We start from the raw sequence: 19,663 nt of genomic DNA, 5'->3' as shown, positions 1-19,663 counted from the left end.
GATGAGACTCTATACTCGAGAAACGAACAGATGGCTTTCCATCAGGTATGAACAAACCTTCTAGCGGCATTCGATGATCGAACAGTTTCCACGGACGTCCAGCCCGTAATTATTGCGGATGTAAGAATTCGAGATCGATCGAAGTTATACTTTAAAAACATTTCCTGCCTACGTGCGACTAATTTCGCAAAATTGAGCTGATAAAGATTCGTCAAAAGCGACAAGCGTGTTTTTCGCGGAAACTCACCCGCGTTATGCCGGGAAGACGGTTCTGACAGACACGTTAGAGATTGCTCGCAATCAGGCGTGATTATTTGTTCAGTATGATTAAAATAGCCCGAATTTTGAATTTGTGTCACGAATTTGTGTTACGCGTATAAAAGGATCCGAAGGGTGAAAAAATTTCAAATACAGCCATAAGTGAAAAATGCAATTAGGACCTCCGTAATTTTCACGTCGGCAACGTCGAGCGTCGCAGAAACGAGTCTCTCAAAGGATATCGTTGCGTCTCACGAGAGACAACGATCGACTGAATAGTAGAACTCGAGCGATCAGCGTGTGTAATTTGTGTCGATCCGATTCATCGACGTACATACTAAAACGAAGCAGCGTGCCACTTTGCTCCGTTATAAATACTGAGATTACATCGAACGAATTTACTCTATACTTCTCAAATTATATGTACGTCCGTTGGAATTGCGTTCCATTGCGAGTGACAGACTTACGATTTGACTGATCACTCGCGCGGGGGCTTCCTCAATGTTGGCGGCCTGGTCAATCGCAGGCCAGATCGTGATTCGCATCCCGAAATGTCCTTCTTGTATCCTATAATTCGTGTACAATTTACGCTATTTAAAAAAAAATTACCTCATTGTGCGGCAATAAGCGTAATTGGAAATATTCGTCGTTTGGTTTTCGTTGAAACGCGGGAGAAGCATAATCGCGTCGCGAGACTGCCAATAATCGACGCCGGACAGTTCGCACCTTTTTATTAATTTTATTTTATTTTTTTATTAATTAATTAGACCGATTTCTACTACCGCCTCGAGGAAAATCGGCCGCCGTGTTTGCCGGCCGAATTCTTCGCCCATACGCCATTCCCTCTTTTCACGTCGCTTATTGTCTTGTCTCCTTCTGCACTCCTCGCTCGCTAAAATACTATCGTATAATTATTTTAAGCTTAAACGCTAATAGTACTAGTTAAGACGAAGTTCGCCACTAATATACAAGGAGTTTCCTGCGTCGATACACGGCAAGGTGAGAGCGATTCGTGTCAAGTCGAAGAGAGAAAAAGAGTAATAATTTCAGACACAATGTAGCCGGGTAATCATTTGCCAATATAGCCATTCTAATGAAAGACAGTTTAGAATATTCTAATTCGCGATCATTTGATTTTATAAACCGTAGACATTTTTCTCTCCAATTTCCATATTGATTCTCGCGTTCTTAAATTGTCTGCTCTTATTTCTATATTTTTACCTTTAAATGCGATTCTTTTCTTCCGGTTTTTATTTAACATATTAACACATTAAAGGCGGGAGTCGTAGTACTACGATTTAGCTCGACTGCGGCTTAAAGGCGGGAGTCGTAGTAATACAATTTAGCTCGACTGTACCTTAAAGTTTTTATGATCACACAAAATATCGCCCGCCGTTAATGTGTTAATGGCCGTGTTTAAAAATGTTTAATGGGAATTAGGCAGCCACATCATTATCATTAACTCTTTAAGGCCTATACATAATAGTATATATTAACTTTGGGTCTTCCCCAAATTTCGTCTTTTGGTAAAATGATGCTTCTGTCGATATAATATTATTGATCCATCCAAAATGAAACTATATTCTCTATCCTAATCCGTGGAATAGTGTCTTTCCTGCTGAAAATATATGCAATCGCATATAGAGCAAAGTCACTGACATTCGGATTTATATAAACTTGCGAAAAAAACATAAATATATTTTTTTTATGAAAATCGTGTCCGCCAACGATACGAATTTTGTTCTTCAACGACTGTTATAGACAAACAGGAAATAAATATATTTGTTTAATAAAACAATTTTAATATTTTCTTATTTTTATACTTTAAATGCTAAATGTACATAATTTATGTACATTCAGAAAATTGTACTTCTCGTCGACCAATTTCATTTAGACATAAAAATTTCATCAGGAACATTTTTTTTACGACGATTTTATAAATTACAAAATTTTATTTCAATGGGATCGATGTGTGAGCCTTAAAGGGTTAAATGTGTGACGAGAATACGTACCTAGATTGTCACGCTGGAAGTACTCTGTGGTTATTAAAACTACTGAGGATGTATCACACTGACGTTAAGAACACTATAAAAATTAAAACAATAATAAATAAGAAATTTACAATAATTTCCCTTTTTAAATGCATATGTGCATCGTCTAAATCACTTTCAAAGTGTAAATGCAAAATAATCATGCAATGAAATATCTTTAAAGCGGTGTGAATATCTTTAAAGCGGTCTTTTGCAGCATGTTTCTGAACTCCGCAGACACTGATTTCGTTTGTAAAAATGCATTCGAAGAAAATTTCCGGGCGAGGAAATATCGATCTCGGGGAGTCCACGGACGAAGGTTGATCGGAATTCAGAAACTGCGCATTCGCATGCATTATTCCGACTTATCACCTTCTAAATGCGCGTCAAACAATATTTGCTCTAAGATCAATGTGTATGTGAAAATTACGGCTTTATACGACCACCTGGTAGATATGCAATTAGATCATTCGCCACGCTTCCGTATGCAGTCCGCGGCTTGTTTTGCGCCGAGAGAGAAGCAGTGGAGATTAAAGTCACATTTCGTGCTCGTTACCTGGCTACGCTGTTTGATACTCTCGTCCCTCTGCCACCGTAATTACCCCTTTTCGGATAACGAGCGTAAGAAACAGCTTCACCGGCGCGCTCCTCCCTTGGCTGTATAAGCGAGACCGAAGACTCTTCGCTCTTGCCAATATTCATCGATCCACGACACGAATCGTGGTCTCTTCCTCGCCGTGAACGTTGCACTCGAGGACCGACATCAGATCGATTTCGGTGAACGCAATTTGCTACCGTTACGAATTATAACTCTGACCCTGCCGAGATATCTTGCGCGCCTCGTGAAAATCGACAAACTTCGAGACTTCTCACGAACGCTAATATGTTATTAAACTAGAAATCATCTCTTCTTTTTGATGTTTACAAACTTCCCGGAAATTAGAAATTAATTGGGACGTATCCCAAGTCTGCAGTGGCCTAGGTAGGCACGCCCGAAAATAGGTCTGCCTTTGTCGGCCGCAGATATGGCCATGACAGGCAATTGTCAGAACTGTGTATTTCTAAAACTTATCTGGGACTTCTTTTGAGCGTCGTATTCGTGGAAAGTTACGCCAATAGAGAAAAGTGTTGTGGACGATACGATGGACCGAATTGCAAAAGTTGAGAAGAGAATTGTAGGAGGAACATAAAGTGAATTTTGGCGAAGGCCACGTGACTGAATCGATCTCACCGAAATACAAACGTGTCAGCCCTGGGCGCCGTGAGTATCAAAGTTCCGGCGCACGGTCACGGTGGTCGTGCGCCCGTCGGTACACGAATGTGGGAGTAAGTCGTAACGTAAAATGCTCGCATATGTACACGTAAGTTTACAATGACGTTCGCGCGCACAAGTCACCCCCCAGCCATCCACGGGGTGTCTCACATCGCCAGTCTGTCGAAGGGGGACCTCGTGGTGGCCCGTAGGATCGCGTCGTCCGTACCGGAGCCACCGTCCTCTTCGAGCAGCCGGAGGGTCGTCAGCTCCGCGACGACCTCGCTCGAGGCTGTCGACGCGGTTGACTCTGTCTTTCCTGTCGCGACCTCGCTCGGCTCCTCGTCCACGAGCGAAGACGAGGCGGGAGCTGGCGGGGATGGGGGAAGAGGAGGTTTCGTCGTGGTTTCAGGAACTTTGGTGGTTGTCGGTGGACTCCGCTGCGCCGTCTCGCCCTTCGTCGCCGGCGGCGTCGACCTCGCTCGACCGGCCGAGCCGAACGACTTTCCTACCCTGCGCGAGCCCACCGGCCTCGGAGACCGTGGCGGCGACGACGACGGCTTCTTACGACCAGATTTCGGAGAGGCCACCCTTATGTCGGAGGGAGCGCTCGATGCACCAGGAGAAGACGGCGAAGAGGACGACGACGCCGTCACCACCTCGCTGCCCGGCGGCGCCGTTAGCGACGAAGAGGCCTGGGACGACGTCGTGCCAAGCGCGTACCGCTTCTGGGACGACGTCGGCGAGGTCGCGCTCCCTCTCGGCTGCGTCGTCGCCGGACGCTTCCTCCTCTTCTTCTTCCCGTCCGTCAAATCAGGCTTTTTACTTTGACTGTCGCCGCCGACGTTTGGCTTTTTCGCGTTTGACGTTGGTGCTTTGTTCTTACCGTTGCGCGTGAGGTTCCTGCCGACGACGACGACGGCCGCCGCCGGGTCGCAGTCTATCCGCGACTTCCGCTTCTTCGCCGGCACCGAGAGGGCCTGGCGCCTGCAGGCTTCCTCGCTGGCCGCCCCCTCGCAGGACCTCTTGGATTCCGGCGTGGTGCATCCGACGTTGCTGCCGGTCTCCGGGGACGCGTCGGCCTCCGTCGCTTCCGACGTGGCACCCGCGACGACGGACTCCTCGGGAAGCTGACATTGGGGACCGGGCCGTTCGCCCTGTCTGCACCGTCGCTTCCGCTTCTTCCGCTTCTTCCGCTTACGGCACCTGAACTTGTCCCTGCCGTCCTTCTCCTGCATCGGCAGGGTCGGGCACATCGGCTGCTGCTGCGCCACGTCGCCGTGCTGGCCGCGATGATGCGCGCGCTCGTGGTGCCGATGGCGCACGTTGTGCTCGGCACCCAGCATCCGCCTTTGCAGGGCCTCCACGCGGTCGGACGGTGCTACCTGCGTCAGCACCCTGGCGTAGGCCGATAGCTTGCCAAGGTTGCCTTTACCTTTGGTTTGTACCCTCCTCGGCTGGCCGGAACGATTCAAGCCGAGGTACATTGTCTTCTTCTCCGTGGACCAGCGCACCGAACTGTACGTGTTATAGTTGTGCTGCTCCAGGTTCTCGTTGAAGATGCACTCGTTCGTGTACTCGCGCTGTAACAGAACGAAGTGGTTTCTCTTTGAAAACTGGCCCGATCGGGGTGAGATATCGACGAGGTAAAATTAGGTAAGGCAGAAAATCAGGCTGCAGAAGCAGCTTATATTTCAACAGAAATAATGAGATGATCACAGTTCATATTTTATATGTGTGTGTATGTATAATGTTACATATATTAATATAAGTAATTTTTATATCGATTGTTATTTGTTTATGTTCATAATCAAGTTTCTTTTTTACGTTTCTTAAAATATTTAAAAGATTTCAATCACGATTAACAAGATGCGTTTGAACGGAAACGGAATATTTCGCGAGACGAAATGAACGCGTGAGACGCGTTTCTCCAGAAAAAAAAGCGCCGTCAGTTTTTTCGATTGAGCTTGCTGGTTGCGGGACACCCTGTACACGACAACGTAGACTCTTGTGCTTCGTTTTTGTTGGGCGATGCACACGTGCGCGAAACGAGGTTAATGCAAGCGCTAGTCCGTTTCTCAGTGGTGCTGAAGCATTAAGGATAATGCGGAACCGACCGGCCGACGATGGCGCATACGGTAGGCATTAAGTTTTCGCTTACTGCGGCGGCACAACGCCGTTGGCTTTATGGTAACGCGTTCGTGGATGAGCGAAAGCGGCAGTATTCTTCACAGACAATTACACCGTTTGTCGGTTCAACTGCGCTAAGATGAGCGGTTCGGGCCGCGCCCGATGTCGACGGCACGCAGCGGTGCGCGCTCGGGCATGCCTCAATATGCCCGAGACGCACGACGTGCATCTCCGTCCCCGACTGATGTTCCTTTTAGACAAGGTAAATTTGCCTCCGATGTGGCGATCGCCTGCACGCGATATTACTTTTCTTCGCGCATGTATATTCCCGACTCGAAATTTTCAATTCTATATTAAGTTTTCGAGCGGAGAAAATGGAAATCAGTTCCCACCTCTGCATCAAACTCTGGATTGGATTTTTGGCATTAAAGGAGTTCAATAAGTACTCATGTAATAATACAAATAGAAGTTTATTTCTATTTTCTCCGTTTGAAGACTTAGTGTGGAATGGGAAATTTCGAGTCGTGGAGGTATCGAATTTGTCAAGGGAACGTGTGTTACGTTTCGTCACATTTGAGGCAACAATCGTTTCTCTTGACTCGGGTTCCACCATCTGCAGGTCAGAATACGCACGTATTCCGCGTATTTCCCGCGTGTATGTAATCTCGCGTTATTAGTCACTGTTATGCTAATTCTTTCGGTCCTGCCCATTAAACTCCGGTCTTACGTGCGCGCACGAAAAATTTGTGGCGAGATCTTTTTGCGCCGCGGTTAAAAGCGCGGCATACCCGGAATGATAAATTTCATTGAGCACACATGTGCGGCGGCCGGCACGCTAAACGATCGCATTGACCCTCGGATTCCACTAAGCGGCGGAAAACGAGCGGTCGTGCGTCAAGGGGGGAGAAACGCCACGAGGAAACCACACAAACAAACTTTCGTATTTTCCCTCGGGGATTTACGGCTACGACGAAATGAACGCTTCGCCAGTTTGTCTTCCTGTCATCGGCCTAAGCGAGGAAAATGTGCGGATAAAATGATCAGAGTCGCTTCCTTTCCGCCCGGGGCGTAAAATCGTGCGTCGCGCGCGAAAAACGGATCCGTACCCCATCTATACCCTAGTTTGACATCTCGCATAAATTTGAACCCTCATTGTCGACTTTTTACTACAGGTAAGAAAATACAGACAATCGATATCCCAAGACTCGCGATCCTTACGACAAACAGCTGGGAGGCAATCTCGAAAATCAGCACAAATTAATTACGTTGCGAGTCTGATATGCGCAATGCGAGCTTTAAAAACTTTTGAGCGACTTAATATAAACGCAAGCACGCAATTACATCGAGTGCGTGCGTCTGCGTTTAAGGAGCGCGCACATAACTTCTCAAGGATCGACATGACACGCTCAAGAAGAACTCTCGAGGCTCTCGATTCGTGAGTCGGTTGCGAAACGGTAAATGTGATTGAGACGTGAGCGCGACACAAATCGCCACAGGATATTTTCAGCTTGCGATTTGATTTCTCGCTGTGATTACTATGAATGCACCTTTACGCGCGATTAAAACGCCGACCACGTAACTTCCTAACAAGTCTCTTCCTCTGTCACACGAGCGAACTGGTCTACCCTGCGGGCGAATGTGCGCGTAAGTACGGTTGCACTCGAATGCCGCGCGCGGGGCGGTTCACGTGGGGTCAAAGTCAACTGGTTTTCTACCCCATATTTAGTAGACAAAAAATATTTTTATCCTAGAGGGGATTTCGCCGTACATGGCGGCACGATGTGAGCGCGATATGGCAAGACGGAAAAGATTACAGAACGGCGACCCTGGGAGCCACTTGAATTTATTTCGCGACGGAAAACAACCGACGGGAGATGTTTCAAACATTTCCGCGATACTTGAATTGTTTTCCACATAATCTTAGAAACAAACGGAGGGCGGAAGACGAAGTCGAATTTATGTTGGTTTAAAATGCGCATACTGACGCGAAATTTCCGGCGAGATCGACATTGTTGACAAGATCCAAGGGAGTCGGAGATAGGCTTCTTGTATATCGCCCGTCGCTTACATCGTCTGTGCATTGTAAGCGGATTCCTCGAGTCTCCTTAACAGGGCAAGATTGCCGTATTATTTGCACTTTTTACCCTTCGGAGGCTCTTCCGAAGCCATTTACGAAGAGCGACTCTTTTAAAGGCGACTGCGAGTTCCGCGGACTAGCTTGCATTGATCCTGGATCCTGCTCGACAGTTACCTCAACGATGGCGGAAGTTCGGTGCCAAGAATAACGTAGCTCGCGCCGTGAGCGAGTGCTGTATGCAAGCGTGTGGGCAGGATTTTTGGAGAGGTGTCCAAATTTGCGGCGAGCAGAATTTATGGGATCAGCGTGCTTTCTTCCTTTTGTATCCGACATTTTCTGACATTCGTGAGAAATGATACAGGAAGCATCATTTCGCTGCGCAGGCTGTCTCCAAGCAAAAAAAGAAATCCGTTATCGGTCGGTTCACGGATGTATCATTTACGTTAAATAACCGTTTCCGGGTTACCTTTTACTCGGCTGTTAGAGCTGTAAAGAGAAGAACAAGGTGACGATGGCGGGTCAATGAGATGCAGGACGAAAGTGAAGAAACACGCGTCTCTTCCGGGCCTCCGGGCCCGCAGCGCTACTGATTGGAGGATATTACCCTCGGTATTTTTACGTCGATCTAACGAGAACGCATCTCGCACGTGACCGGTGCTTTTTTTTCTGTGTCGTGATTTTCAAGACAATGATCATTACGCGCGCAACTACGAACCACGCCACTTTATGCCTCGATCGCTTTTGTCTCTCTGTTTTTCTTTTTCCCTACAATACCTTTTAGTTATCAGGCGGTACAAAGAAAAATTTCTTTTATAAAGAGCAATATGAAAAAAAGGATTTTAACTTAATTAAATTAATTATATTAACTGTTAACTTAAAAAGAAAATGTTAATTCACTGAACCCTATATATAACAATATAAACAGATTATTAAGAGACAGCAGTGACAAATAATGATGATAATAATGAAAGCGAATGATAATAAAATTTAGTTATTATATATGGTAGACATTCTCCAGTCAACCAACAGAAACATCAATGATAATTTCTCATTTAATAATATAAATGCAATATAATGCGCGTATTATGTAACAGATACATTGTTGAGTGGGAAATTATAACATTGATATTATATTGCTGTTATTTGGTGTTTGCTGGGACATGAATAGAATAATTTATCATTACCGTGGTATACAATTCTCTCGCGTAGACACTTCGAACGAATTGTCGTGGAATTCTCAGTAGTTTTGCAAGAAGAACCGAAGTTACGTGGACGGCACATCGGTACACACATATACCGTTGCCGTGGGCCATTTCTATTTTGTTCGCGTCAGTCAGTAAGCTCGGGAAAGTGACACGCAGCCAGAAAACGGTTCTTGGCCCGACTATGATGTAACAGAAAGAAGAGATCTTTGTGGCGCGCGAAGGAGACCATCGGTAATATTACTCGGGAGAAAGTGTTCTCAGAACATTCTCAAAATATTCGGATTCTCGGAGAATCTCAGATAATATTCTCAGAACTCCCGCGGGATGAACCCCCTTTTCCCGAAAATATACTTGGAATATTCCCAAAACGTTCCTTCGAATAACAATCGCGGAGTGTACTCTCAGGGTGTTCTCGTTCACGAATAATGAGACCGATTGTTGTTCAGTTAAATTTACATTGATATTTGATACCTAAATTTATATTATTTCCCGTCGTTATACCCGAGTCGAAATTCTGGGTCCTACATTAAGTCTATTTAGTTCTACATTAAGTTTTTTAGTGGAGGAAACGAAAATAACTTCCTACTTGTAGTATCAGAGAGGCATTAATAGTGCTTTTTTTAGGGAATTTAAACCTTCCGGAAGGAAATCTTCGATTGAAGAAAAAGGAAATAACTTCCCATTTCCATTATGCATCAAAGGAGCACGATAGAAGATCTTTGAAGACTTAATGTAAGACTGAATAGACTTAATGTAAAACTAAAATTTCAACTCTAGTATATATACATCGACGCTCTCGGCTGCGATCGTCGAATCAGACTGGAATCTGTTTTCTTTTTCAATGTCGCGGTACACTGACTCCCCTGTTTGTTCCCGCCGCGGTTACAGCTGAGACAATCGCTTCTTGCGCGACGCAAATTGTTAACGCTATTATCACGAACGGGGTGTCTTCTTGCGCCGTTTAAATCGCTCGCCGAGCTCGCGCGTACAGGTGACATTTTGCCGATAATTCGCGAATTAACCGCATTCTCCCGTGCGAACTCGTCGCTAACGATCACGAACAATGCCGCTTTTTCTTCCACTCGGGATTAAGATTAAATCGCTTATACTTAGTGGCGCGCGCACTTATTAACGAGCTTGCCGCCTGAGTGCCTGACCATTTCGCAGAGTGTTCGTCTTCTATTCTATTCTAGTCGTCTCGAGCGAAGCGCTTCCGCGCTCTTATACACGCGTCTGTGACTCTAATAATTGAAGACTGCGCTCGCATCATCAGAAGCAAGCTCGGTTGTCAGTGTTGACCGTCGATGTCCGATGCGAAAACGTAAAATTTTTGGCTGTGTGAAGTTGGCACCCTAACATTAGCTCTCGACGGTTCTGATTAAAATTCCAGCTTCATTTTAAGGAATGTAGGAATATTTTTATGTCCATAAAAAGAGTTTCGGCGATTAATACTAAGAAAATAGCAACTGGAAGAGGGAGTGCTAATTTCACACTCAACGTCACGACCGGATAGTTCTGAATAGCTCAATGGATATATTCTGAGGAATACTAGAGTTCCCGACAGAAGAATAAATTGTATTTATTTTTTCGAAAATTTAACAGTTGAAAAAATCAGATGTCAAGCCCGAATAATTCTGAAATAATTCATTTAATATCTCTCGACGAGTTTTCGAGTTCCTGATAAATAAAAAAAATATCAAACATCTATAATTGTATAAAAAATCGCCATCGAAAGTTATCCTGCTGAAAATTTCTAGATGGATTCCCATGGAAATCCATAGGAAATCATGTGAATCCATATAGGATAATAAAATTTCATACAGGAATCCATATGGTGTGTGGAAATCTATATAAGTTCGTGAAAATTCATATAAGAATCTACGTGGATTCCTACCTGGGAAGGACCTTTTAGATTTTTAGCGCAAATCTCCAGAGACAACCATGAGAGACACCATATGGATTTCCTGTATAAATTCGTACTTGGTTTTTTCTCAACAGAGTACCAGCGGCAAACTTTTAAGATCAGATAACTCCCTAATTAAAGTTCGGATCGTTTGACGATCTGTTTGAATAATAATTTCTTGCATAACTTTTTGAACATTATCGGAAACTGCCACCAGAACTTCTGAAACTCTTAAAAGCAAATTAAACTTCCACACTTTTTCTCACGTATTTTTCGTTTCAGAGTTGCGATATTCTTAGCGTGATACGAAGCAAAAATGGGTTAGGACGATTTATAACAGTTTTCGAAGTCCTGTTGCTGATAATTCTTGTGGTAAAATTAATCAGCCAATTAAGCTAATCGAAGATAGCGAGGCCGACTCAAGAAATTCAAAGAGTAGAATCTCGCAAAAAAACAACGCTGTATATCAACTTTCCGATAATGGCGAGAGAGACACCTTGGCGCGTGAATAATAGCTCGTACTTCGTTGTTGTCCCATTTGCACTTCAACGTGCAACCACGAAGCCCGTGGAAGAATCCAATTCGGAAGAGAAGGCAGGTGCTTTGTTCCGTGCAGTTCCGCCCCATCTCGCGCAATTAACGAGGTGCAATCGAGTTGACGATAATAATTAGAGCCGCGTCTTGATAACGGATTGCGCACGATTCTTTATCGCGCAATTACCCAGGGCCGACGAACCTTTCGCGCGCATATTTGCACGTACACAAGGAACCAGTTATCGGAAGATCCTTAGAAGTGCCGCCGATCATTCTTTATGACGTTTGGTAATGAGTCGCTATTATCGATACTCGGGGCAAATTTCTTAGCGCAAAGCGCTGGCGCGCGTATAAACATTTAAATCATTTGTCCCTACGATAATTGCGATAATCAAACGAAAACAAAGTCACATCTGGGCGTGCGCGTACGGATAAATAATTAGCTATCCTTGGGAAGTTCGATTTTTCCCCCGTATCGACTTCTTAAACGCCTCTCGCGGCGCGACGTTATGAACGCCACGTGCACGCAATTAATATTACATCGCACATCATAATTTCATCGGGCGATCCTTTTTCTCTTCTCCACGAGACAAATAGGTATTTATGTTGGAGTGAGCACAAACACCGGTCGGAAAGATCAAAGTTAACCGACGGACCGCGAGAAGGAACCGCGCCGGGATAAGAATTATTCGCGGTGTTCTAATAGCGTTACGTTAATTTGTAGTACGTCGAGACGAAAGAACGGCGCCGCGTCACGGTGTGCCTAATCCAATTAGCGAATTAATAGCGTTATTAAACGCCGGCTCTCGAAGAAACGGACCGGCTACACGCGCTACGTCAATGGTCATAAATTATCGGATTGAATTTTTAATTTCGAATATCGACCATACCGTGCTCACTCGCGACATCCTCGGACACTCATCGCGCCCGGCACGGTGTCCTGCTTTCCTCCCAAATAGGAAATAATCGTTTTTAGTGAACAATAAACTGGAAAAAAACAAATGCTACGTCCAAGTAAATATTTGCTATGAAGTATCAGAGTGGGTTTATACGCGCATTTATCGCGATCGCTCGCTCCTCGTTTCAATTCGGACGTTTTGTTAGATTTTACAACGCGATCAATTCTCGCCGGGGTATCGGCACGCGCGCAACTGACGGAATTAGAAGACGACAGAGCCGGGAAATGAGTCATAAAGACTCGCGCACGCGGATGCAGAGGGGAGGCGGGTTTCCGTTAAACGTCCGACTCGAAAATCGTAATTTTGCGCGGAAAATCAAGCCGGACGGGATCACACACGGGTCAATGCTCGGTCGTTTCCCGCTTGCCGGATGCGCGCTCTAGAAGTAGAGACGACGCAATCGGTGAACGCGTGTTCGGTGCTCGAGGAGATTTGCACGCCCAAAAAGGAGGAACGGATGTATCCTTCCACTCGCGGCGTATATGACGATCTCGTCGTACCCGCGTCCAGATGGGAATGCAACTGAATTTAGCATGCGATGCGCGCGGTCATTACTACCTGTCTTTGATGTTACCGATTTATTACATCTCGCGAGCCGCGCGTAGGAAACGAGGACGCTCGAGAAGGGAGGGAAATAATATGACGCGGGCCCGTGTAGACACGTATTTTGATTCCCGAAATTCGCGTATGAAACAGACGGAGGCGATTTCCCCTCCCCCGATTAAACCCGCCGTTAATTCTGGTGAAACGTGGAGGTTTCTCCGCCGTTCGATGACGGCCGGATATTCGAACGAGCGGATTTACGAGCTTGGGTCTGAGGTTGCGAACTGTCCGGCGGGACCGCGCGCTTAGTGTATTCTCGTTTCGACGATGTCAGAAGAAACCGCGCTCGTAAAGCACGCGAAATACGACGTCAGTGTCTACCACGCGAGAAGACATATTACCATGGTGTGCCGGTGCTTCTTTAGCGGCGCGCCGCGGAGCGGTAATCTTCCCGCCGTCGAATTGTCTTCTTAACCCTGTCGACCGCGCGATAGTCGTTTTCGTCCGGCGTCACGCGCCAGACCTTGCTCACGGGGGAGATCCCGTGTGACGAGCGCCCTGCTGCGAGCCGGATTCGCCGTGTAATCTGTGTTACGGGAACCCCGAATAACATCGTTCGCGCGGTATGGTTCCCCGTATCAGCGTTGCATCGCGCGGATGTAATGCGAGCCGTCCCGACAATGTTGCAATTGAAAAACGGCGGTAGACATCGTCCCGATAACGCTACGATTCAATTTTAACACTGTCCATATAACATAACTGAAATTTAGCTATGGGCCGTTCAACAATTCGCATCGCAGGAGGATTTGTTAGTCTTGTATGACGGTTTGTGATGGCAGAGGAGGAAGGGGAGTAAAGACCGTGAAACGTCACATTAAATGGCATAACTTGTAAACATGGATGTGGTTGTCCGCATTGTTTGCATCCGTGATTTATTTATTTGAAACGGTATTACATGGCCAGCCAGTTCGTATCTGTGGGAGCTGATTCTTTTTTCCGCGCACTCGTCGGCGAATTATTATATTCTCCCGTTCATCAGAGAATGAAGTAGTGCACTCGACTTCACAGCACTTTCGCAGATCCCGACGAGCTCTCAGAGTTTCGAAACTGCAAATCCCCAAAGTGTCAGGGCCTTCGATTCGCTCGTCCGCCCACACAGGCCTGGCAGCGTCGATTCGTGCCGGTTTTCATCACGAGTATCGCCTGGCCGACGGTTCCCGCTTTCATTCGCACGTCGCAACGGCGACTCCCGGCTGTTGGGCCGAGAGAATTCCCATAGGGCGAAAATCTGAGAACCTTGAGGGAAAAGGAGAGAGAAGGGTGAGAGTTACGGCCGCGGGTGTTCGGGGCGGATACCACCTCCGTAGGATTATTTAGAGGCATTCCTTCGAACGCCCACTGGTCACCCACCATAGCCGCCCTCGGCCCCGCCGCTTCCACCGCGAGAGAAGACCCAAGTTCGTCCCTTCGACCTGAATGAGATGGGTCGGCCGGAGAATGGAACTCGAGAGTAAGTCTGTCCCAAACCCTCTGCTTCTCCCCCTCCCGCGTTGCCGCCGACGTGGACCCTTCGGAACGTGCGCCGCGCATAAACGGCCGTCTATCATAATATTTGTGCTCGCGTCGGCGACTTGAATTATGTTGTAACGGCCAGTCACGAGAATGAGACGACCTGAGAGGAAGAGTCGCGCATGGAGGTGTGTTGATGTACGCGTTAGCGAGGTCCGAGGGTGTGCAGGGGGGGCACCCTGTGCTTGCACGTGTGTATGTGCGTGTGCACACGGGTCTGATGTACGATGGGCCGAATTGGGACGAATACCGTGTCCAATTTTAACGAGAATCCACCCAGATTGGATGCCGATAAAGTGTCGAACGGGAACTTCATCCCGAATCCGGGCCGGTGACGCCCGTGGAAAAACGGTTCTCACGGATTTCAACCCTTTACCCCCCGATAAATCGAACGCAAGGTGCCGAAGGGTCCGAAGTGTCGTCCGGGTTGCATCATATCTCGTCCGTGAGATTTACTCGCGCGTTACGGAGAGAATACAGGTGGGAGGGTTTATTTTACGATCGAATAAATTATTTCGGAGTATAAAAATTTTGATGTCAAAGCAAATACCGGATTAAACCGAGAAGAATTTTTTAATTATTATGTATCGGTTCTTCTTGTTGATCGAAATGATATTTCGAAAGGCACCTCGGCTGCGATAGCTCGAAAAACAACGAGAATACCTGATTCGGGATATAATTTATGTATCTAGATACATCTCGGTTACATGCGTGTGTTTTATGTGCGTAAGGACATGGCCGAAGATAGATACGTTCTACTAAAACCTGGTTCTGGGATTACGACCGCGGAGATACGAGGTTTTTATTTATCACCTCGCCTGCGTCGTTTTTAATTTTGTATTTTAGAAGCGTTTTTACACTCTTTCGAGCGAGGCATTAAACGCAACATTTAGAGCTCTCTAAAGTTGTATTTTTTATGTAATACCCGCTATAATTTCATTCTACGTCACTATTAATTTTATTTCGTCCAAATTGTATTCCCAGAAGTCAACAGCTCCATTTCGGCTTCTCGAAAGTTCGAAGTACGACAACGTCGGATAAGCTAGGCAATTTTCCTCTTGGGAGTTCTGTAAGTCGGAAATCGTGAGCAAGCGTCGTAGAAACATCTCCATGTGACGATCAATGAACCTTCCTCGAGATACCTCACGAATTTACGCGTCCACCGATGATACGCAAGCGACACGCGGGGTGAGAAACATCAGTTTTCCATCGTCATGTAAGAGACACACATGTGCGCGGAAATCGTAAAAAAGCAGACCGCTTCGTGCTGAGAACAAGAATTCGAGAATCTTGCCATCCCGGGATCGACCGGTGGGAATCGGCCGGATGTATTTATGTGACAGCCCGCGCTCCTTGGTAAGTTCGCCGGTCAATTAAACATAAAAGTCGACGGAACAACCCCCTGCTGCTGTTTGACACTGCACCGTGATCGAAACGTCGTGGTACGAGGGACGAAATTCGTTTTCGTTCGACACGAGATTCCTGCCTTTTTTTGCTGAACGCAGCCATTGCCTTTCGAATTCTCCTCCTCGCGTCGCGCGTCACGAAACGCGAGAGCGGGCACGTTAAAGTGCCGAGGAGAACAAAACCTTTAGCGGACTTTATCGCTATTTATTCGACTCGTTCAGTTTTATTGGATCGTGCGTCGTCCGGTCGCCGGGACTCGACTTGCCCCGGGTGTCCCGCGAGCCGCCATAACCGCTCTCTCTCTCTCTCTCGCTTATCTCTGACGCTGCTCGCCTCGATCGCGTGTTAATTTATGTACGTTTACTATCTATCGCGATGGGTAAAGGTTGGTCTGGAATCACGTCTCATCAAGGGACGCCCCACTTATCAATTGCGTGGGCCGACTCGCCCCGTTACATTTTCGCACTCTCCATCGCTTCCTACGACGCGGAGTGTCTTGCACGGTCGGAAGAGAGCGGATGAGTGTTAACGGAATTGGCAGGTATCTCCATATTGAGAAGACGTCTTAGTCGATGCGGGAACGATCGCCCACACTGCTATTCGCGGTATCGGAATAATTGATTACGCGTTAGCGGCTGAAGGCTCGCTTAGTTTACAGAAATTTGCTCGACGTTACCCTATTTAAAACTTACGAGAAATCCGAGAGCGGAGCCGCGAACTTCCGAGAATAGCTTCACTTTCGACGTGTCGAAATAGACGAGCGAATCGTGGAACTTCGAGTGCTTATTTATAATCGGATCGGAGGACGCTTGCCGAAAATATTTTCAGCGGTAGTAGGGAATAAATGTTCTCTTCGTAAGTCAAGCTGTGTGTATGTTTACATGCACGATGTCGCGCGCGCGTTATTATAAGTCGGTGAGTCGTCGGGCGTCGACGAGACAATGCTCGCACACAGACAGGTACATATCCCAAAAATTCTCACATTAGCCGGTCATTATTTTATATTTATAAGATTCGCAGGAGCGTTAAAGTTATCGGATATTCATTTTGCAATTCCCACAGTTGCTGCTTTACGCGACTTCTCTCGATATCGTTTAAAACGGCACAGTGATATTTTCCCGTCGCCTGGCGGCCGATGAGCGAGGCGGACTTTATTACGATTGTTATTATCCTCCATATTGTTAGCCGTGCTGAATATAAAATGCAAATACACGGGTGTCTCTCTGATTAAACTAATAGTCCGCGCCACATTTCGCTCGTCCGCGAGAAAACGTCCAATTCGAGCGAAGGTCGTTGAAATAAAAGTAAATGACGCTGCCTGATGTTCGCACATCCCTTTTTGCACCTCCTGCAGGTATTATCAAGCCCCTCTCATGGGAATAGCCAGTCGTGATCGGGCGGAGGCCGCGGGGTGAACGAATTATGGGCTCGCGGGGCAGAAAATGGATGTTTGACGCGCGGCAATTCGCGTTATGCGGGATATCTGTGTGTATAGCGCGCGGTAACGCGGCAATTTACGGTAGCGATAAGTACTGCTCATTATGTCCGACTTTTAACGGTGAGCCGACCGTAACGGACATGCGTCCAATTGATTATAGACTTTCCGGCGAAAACTTTTTATTAAGATCGATTATTTGGCGAAACAAACTTACGCGTGTCGAGTATAAAATATCCAAGTGCCGTCTGCACCGTCGGTATTCCCTCTCGTTGAGAACTCGCGCGCGGAGACGGGGGGGGGGGGGCTCTTTCAAGTCGGCCGATCATTTACATCGCGCAAAAATAACCGAGCGGCGGAGTCGGGTGCGCGGGAGACGACACTCTCGCCGTAATCTCCGGCGGGTCTCCGCAACAGGGAGTCGTCGTATCACGAGTGAGAGCGGCGATTGAGTACCGGTCGAATCGAAAGGAGGGAAACGGTTTTCCGATACAGTTGTTCGGCGACTTCACGCCGGACAACCGCGTTGGTCGTGGGAACGATGGCATAATCCGATTTAAAGTCCCGCCCCGCGGGTTATTTTATGACGTCGATAAGCATCTGCGCTCGGAGCGGTACATGATTTCAAAGTAGTGCAGGAAGTAGATAACAGATTTTCTCGAGGGGAGGTCAAGCGTTATTTTACACGAAAAAGTCGCGAGTGCACACCTCGCGCAGATTAACATAGCAGCCTAGCCGTGCGCGTCGCGCACTATAAGGGAAGTATCTGTTGAAGAAAGAAACAGGCTACATACACGACGTGCTTATTATCATGATTATTGCCGCTTACTTATCGGAATGCCTCGGTATAAACGGAACCGTACGAGTATTCGCGTCTCTGTTTTCCGCACCGTCTCTACACTCCTTTCGACCCCGGACACTTGTAAAAATCTCGGGATCGCTTTCCTTTTACTTTAGCAATCGATAAATAACCGTGAAATTAACGTAACGAGAATCCTGAGGAAACGCAAGTTGCATGTTACACTAATTTTCATGAAGTAAAAATACACGATATCTTGAAGATCGACTGAGTAAAAAAATGACAAAAGCAAAGATGTCGAAGCAAAGTAGTACTGATGTGGGCACGAATATCGAAAGAAAATATCGACACCAAAATACCCGACATTAAAAGACAAATATCTATATCGGTGGTATTGCAACATTTTCACGCATGTCGTTCGGTATCGCGGGAGGAAATTGTTTCTTTGTCGCGCTTCTTTCTTCCACGAGATTCCCGGTCTGAAAACCGGGCGTCGCTATGGTCGACAAGAGCAAGACCCCGGGAACGTGGTGACCCAAAATAATCATCGGCTCGTGCAAATAAATCCGCCCTTATCGAAGCTGATCTCCGCGGCCACCTTCTCGCAACGCGATTCTCACATGTTTCCGTCTTTGAAGCTGCGCGCGCGGCAGCGAAAGCCTTGAATTCCGCGGGGTACAAATTAAGTATTTAAGATAATTAGCCAGGGACCGCGTGTTTCGTTTCTCCCGTGGAAACCGATAGCAACCTACTGCCGCGGTCGGCGATGCTATCTCGCTGCGATGCGATCCTCTCTCTTCCTGAAAGCTCCTTCCAGAAGTGAGTGCACCAGAGGAGCTTGATTTACATAGAAATACTCAAGCCAGAGTCCGAGCAATCCGCTGTAAGCGGATGAAATTATTTCTTCATAATCTCCAATTAAATCACGATTAACGTAACATTAAGTGTATATGTGAGAGAGAAATAGATAGATAGATAGATAGATAAAGAGAGAGACGAAATTAGACATTAATATGCAGAGTGGTTTAAAAGTCCGGAAACGGTCAATTATTTTGCAACGTTTTATCGTTAGTTTCACTGAATGTAACAACGGCAGTCGTAACGCAATGCCTCACGACACGCGTCATCTTAACCAGGCTTTGACTGGAGCGCCTTAAGATCCGTGCGCATATGTAATGCGGATCGCCTCGTAGCTATTTTCAACTATCCGTTTGCTTAAACAATAACCATCGAGCTCGGCACCTGTCTTCGCGGAGGAACGTAGCGCCCGGTGAATCCAGACACCTCCGGCAAGATCGCTCATTGTAGTTACCGCTTTCAACTTGCCGTCGACTGCAATCCGCGTCTACGGGATGAAGCGCGTGAAACGTGTATTTCCGTACATACAGCGGATTCGATAGATTGAATTATTTGTTATATTATATAATTATTATATATTGAAGATAAGAATTATATATTGTTAACGTCGTGGCAAGAATCGACGAACGATCGGGAACGAGCGGAATGAATTTGAAGATGAATTAAACAAAAAAACGATCTTATCAATGGCGATGCAAGATGAT

At 46.5% G+C, this 19,663-nt stretch overlaps 1 protein-coding gene across 1 annotated transcript in view; it reads right to left on the bottom strand.

Annotated features, from left to right (window-relative positions):
• Nucleotides 1–3,707: 3,707 nt before the first annotated feature.
• The window catches only part of LOC106745658 (serine/arginine repetitive matrix protein 2), a 99,926-nt gene continuing 83,970 nt past the window's right edge, over nucleotides 3,708–19,663 (bottom strand). Inside the window, exon 4 of the mRNA XM_014621465.1 lies at nucleotides 3,708–5,123. Coding sequence (XP_014476951.1) covers nucleotides 3,708–5,123 — 1,416 coding nt within the window. The remainder of the gene's footprint in view (nucleotides 5,124–19,663) is intronic.

The sequence above is a fragment of the Dinoponera quadriceps genome, unplaced genomic scaffold (genome assembly GCF_001313825.1).
Source record: "Dinoponera quadriceps isolate SergipeBrazil2010 unplaced genomic scaffold, ASM131382v1 scaffold1441, whole genome shotgun sequence".
In the NCBI taxonomy this organism is placed as follows: domain Eukaryota; kingdom Metazoa; phylum Arthropoda; class Insecta; order Hymenoptera; family Formicidae; genus Dinoponera; species Dinoponera quadriceps.
Note: the sequence above shows the minus strand (reverse complement) of the source record. Positions and strands in the feature narration are given on the sequence as shown.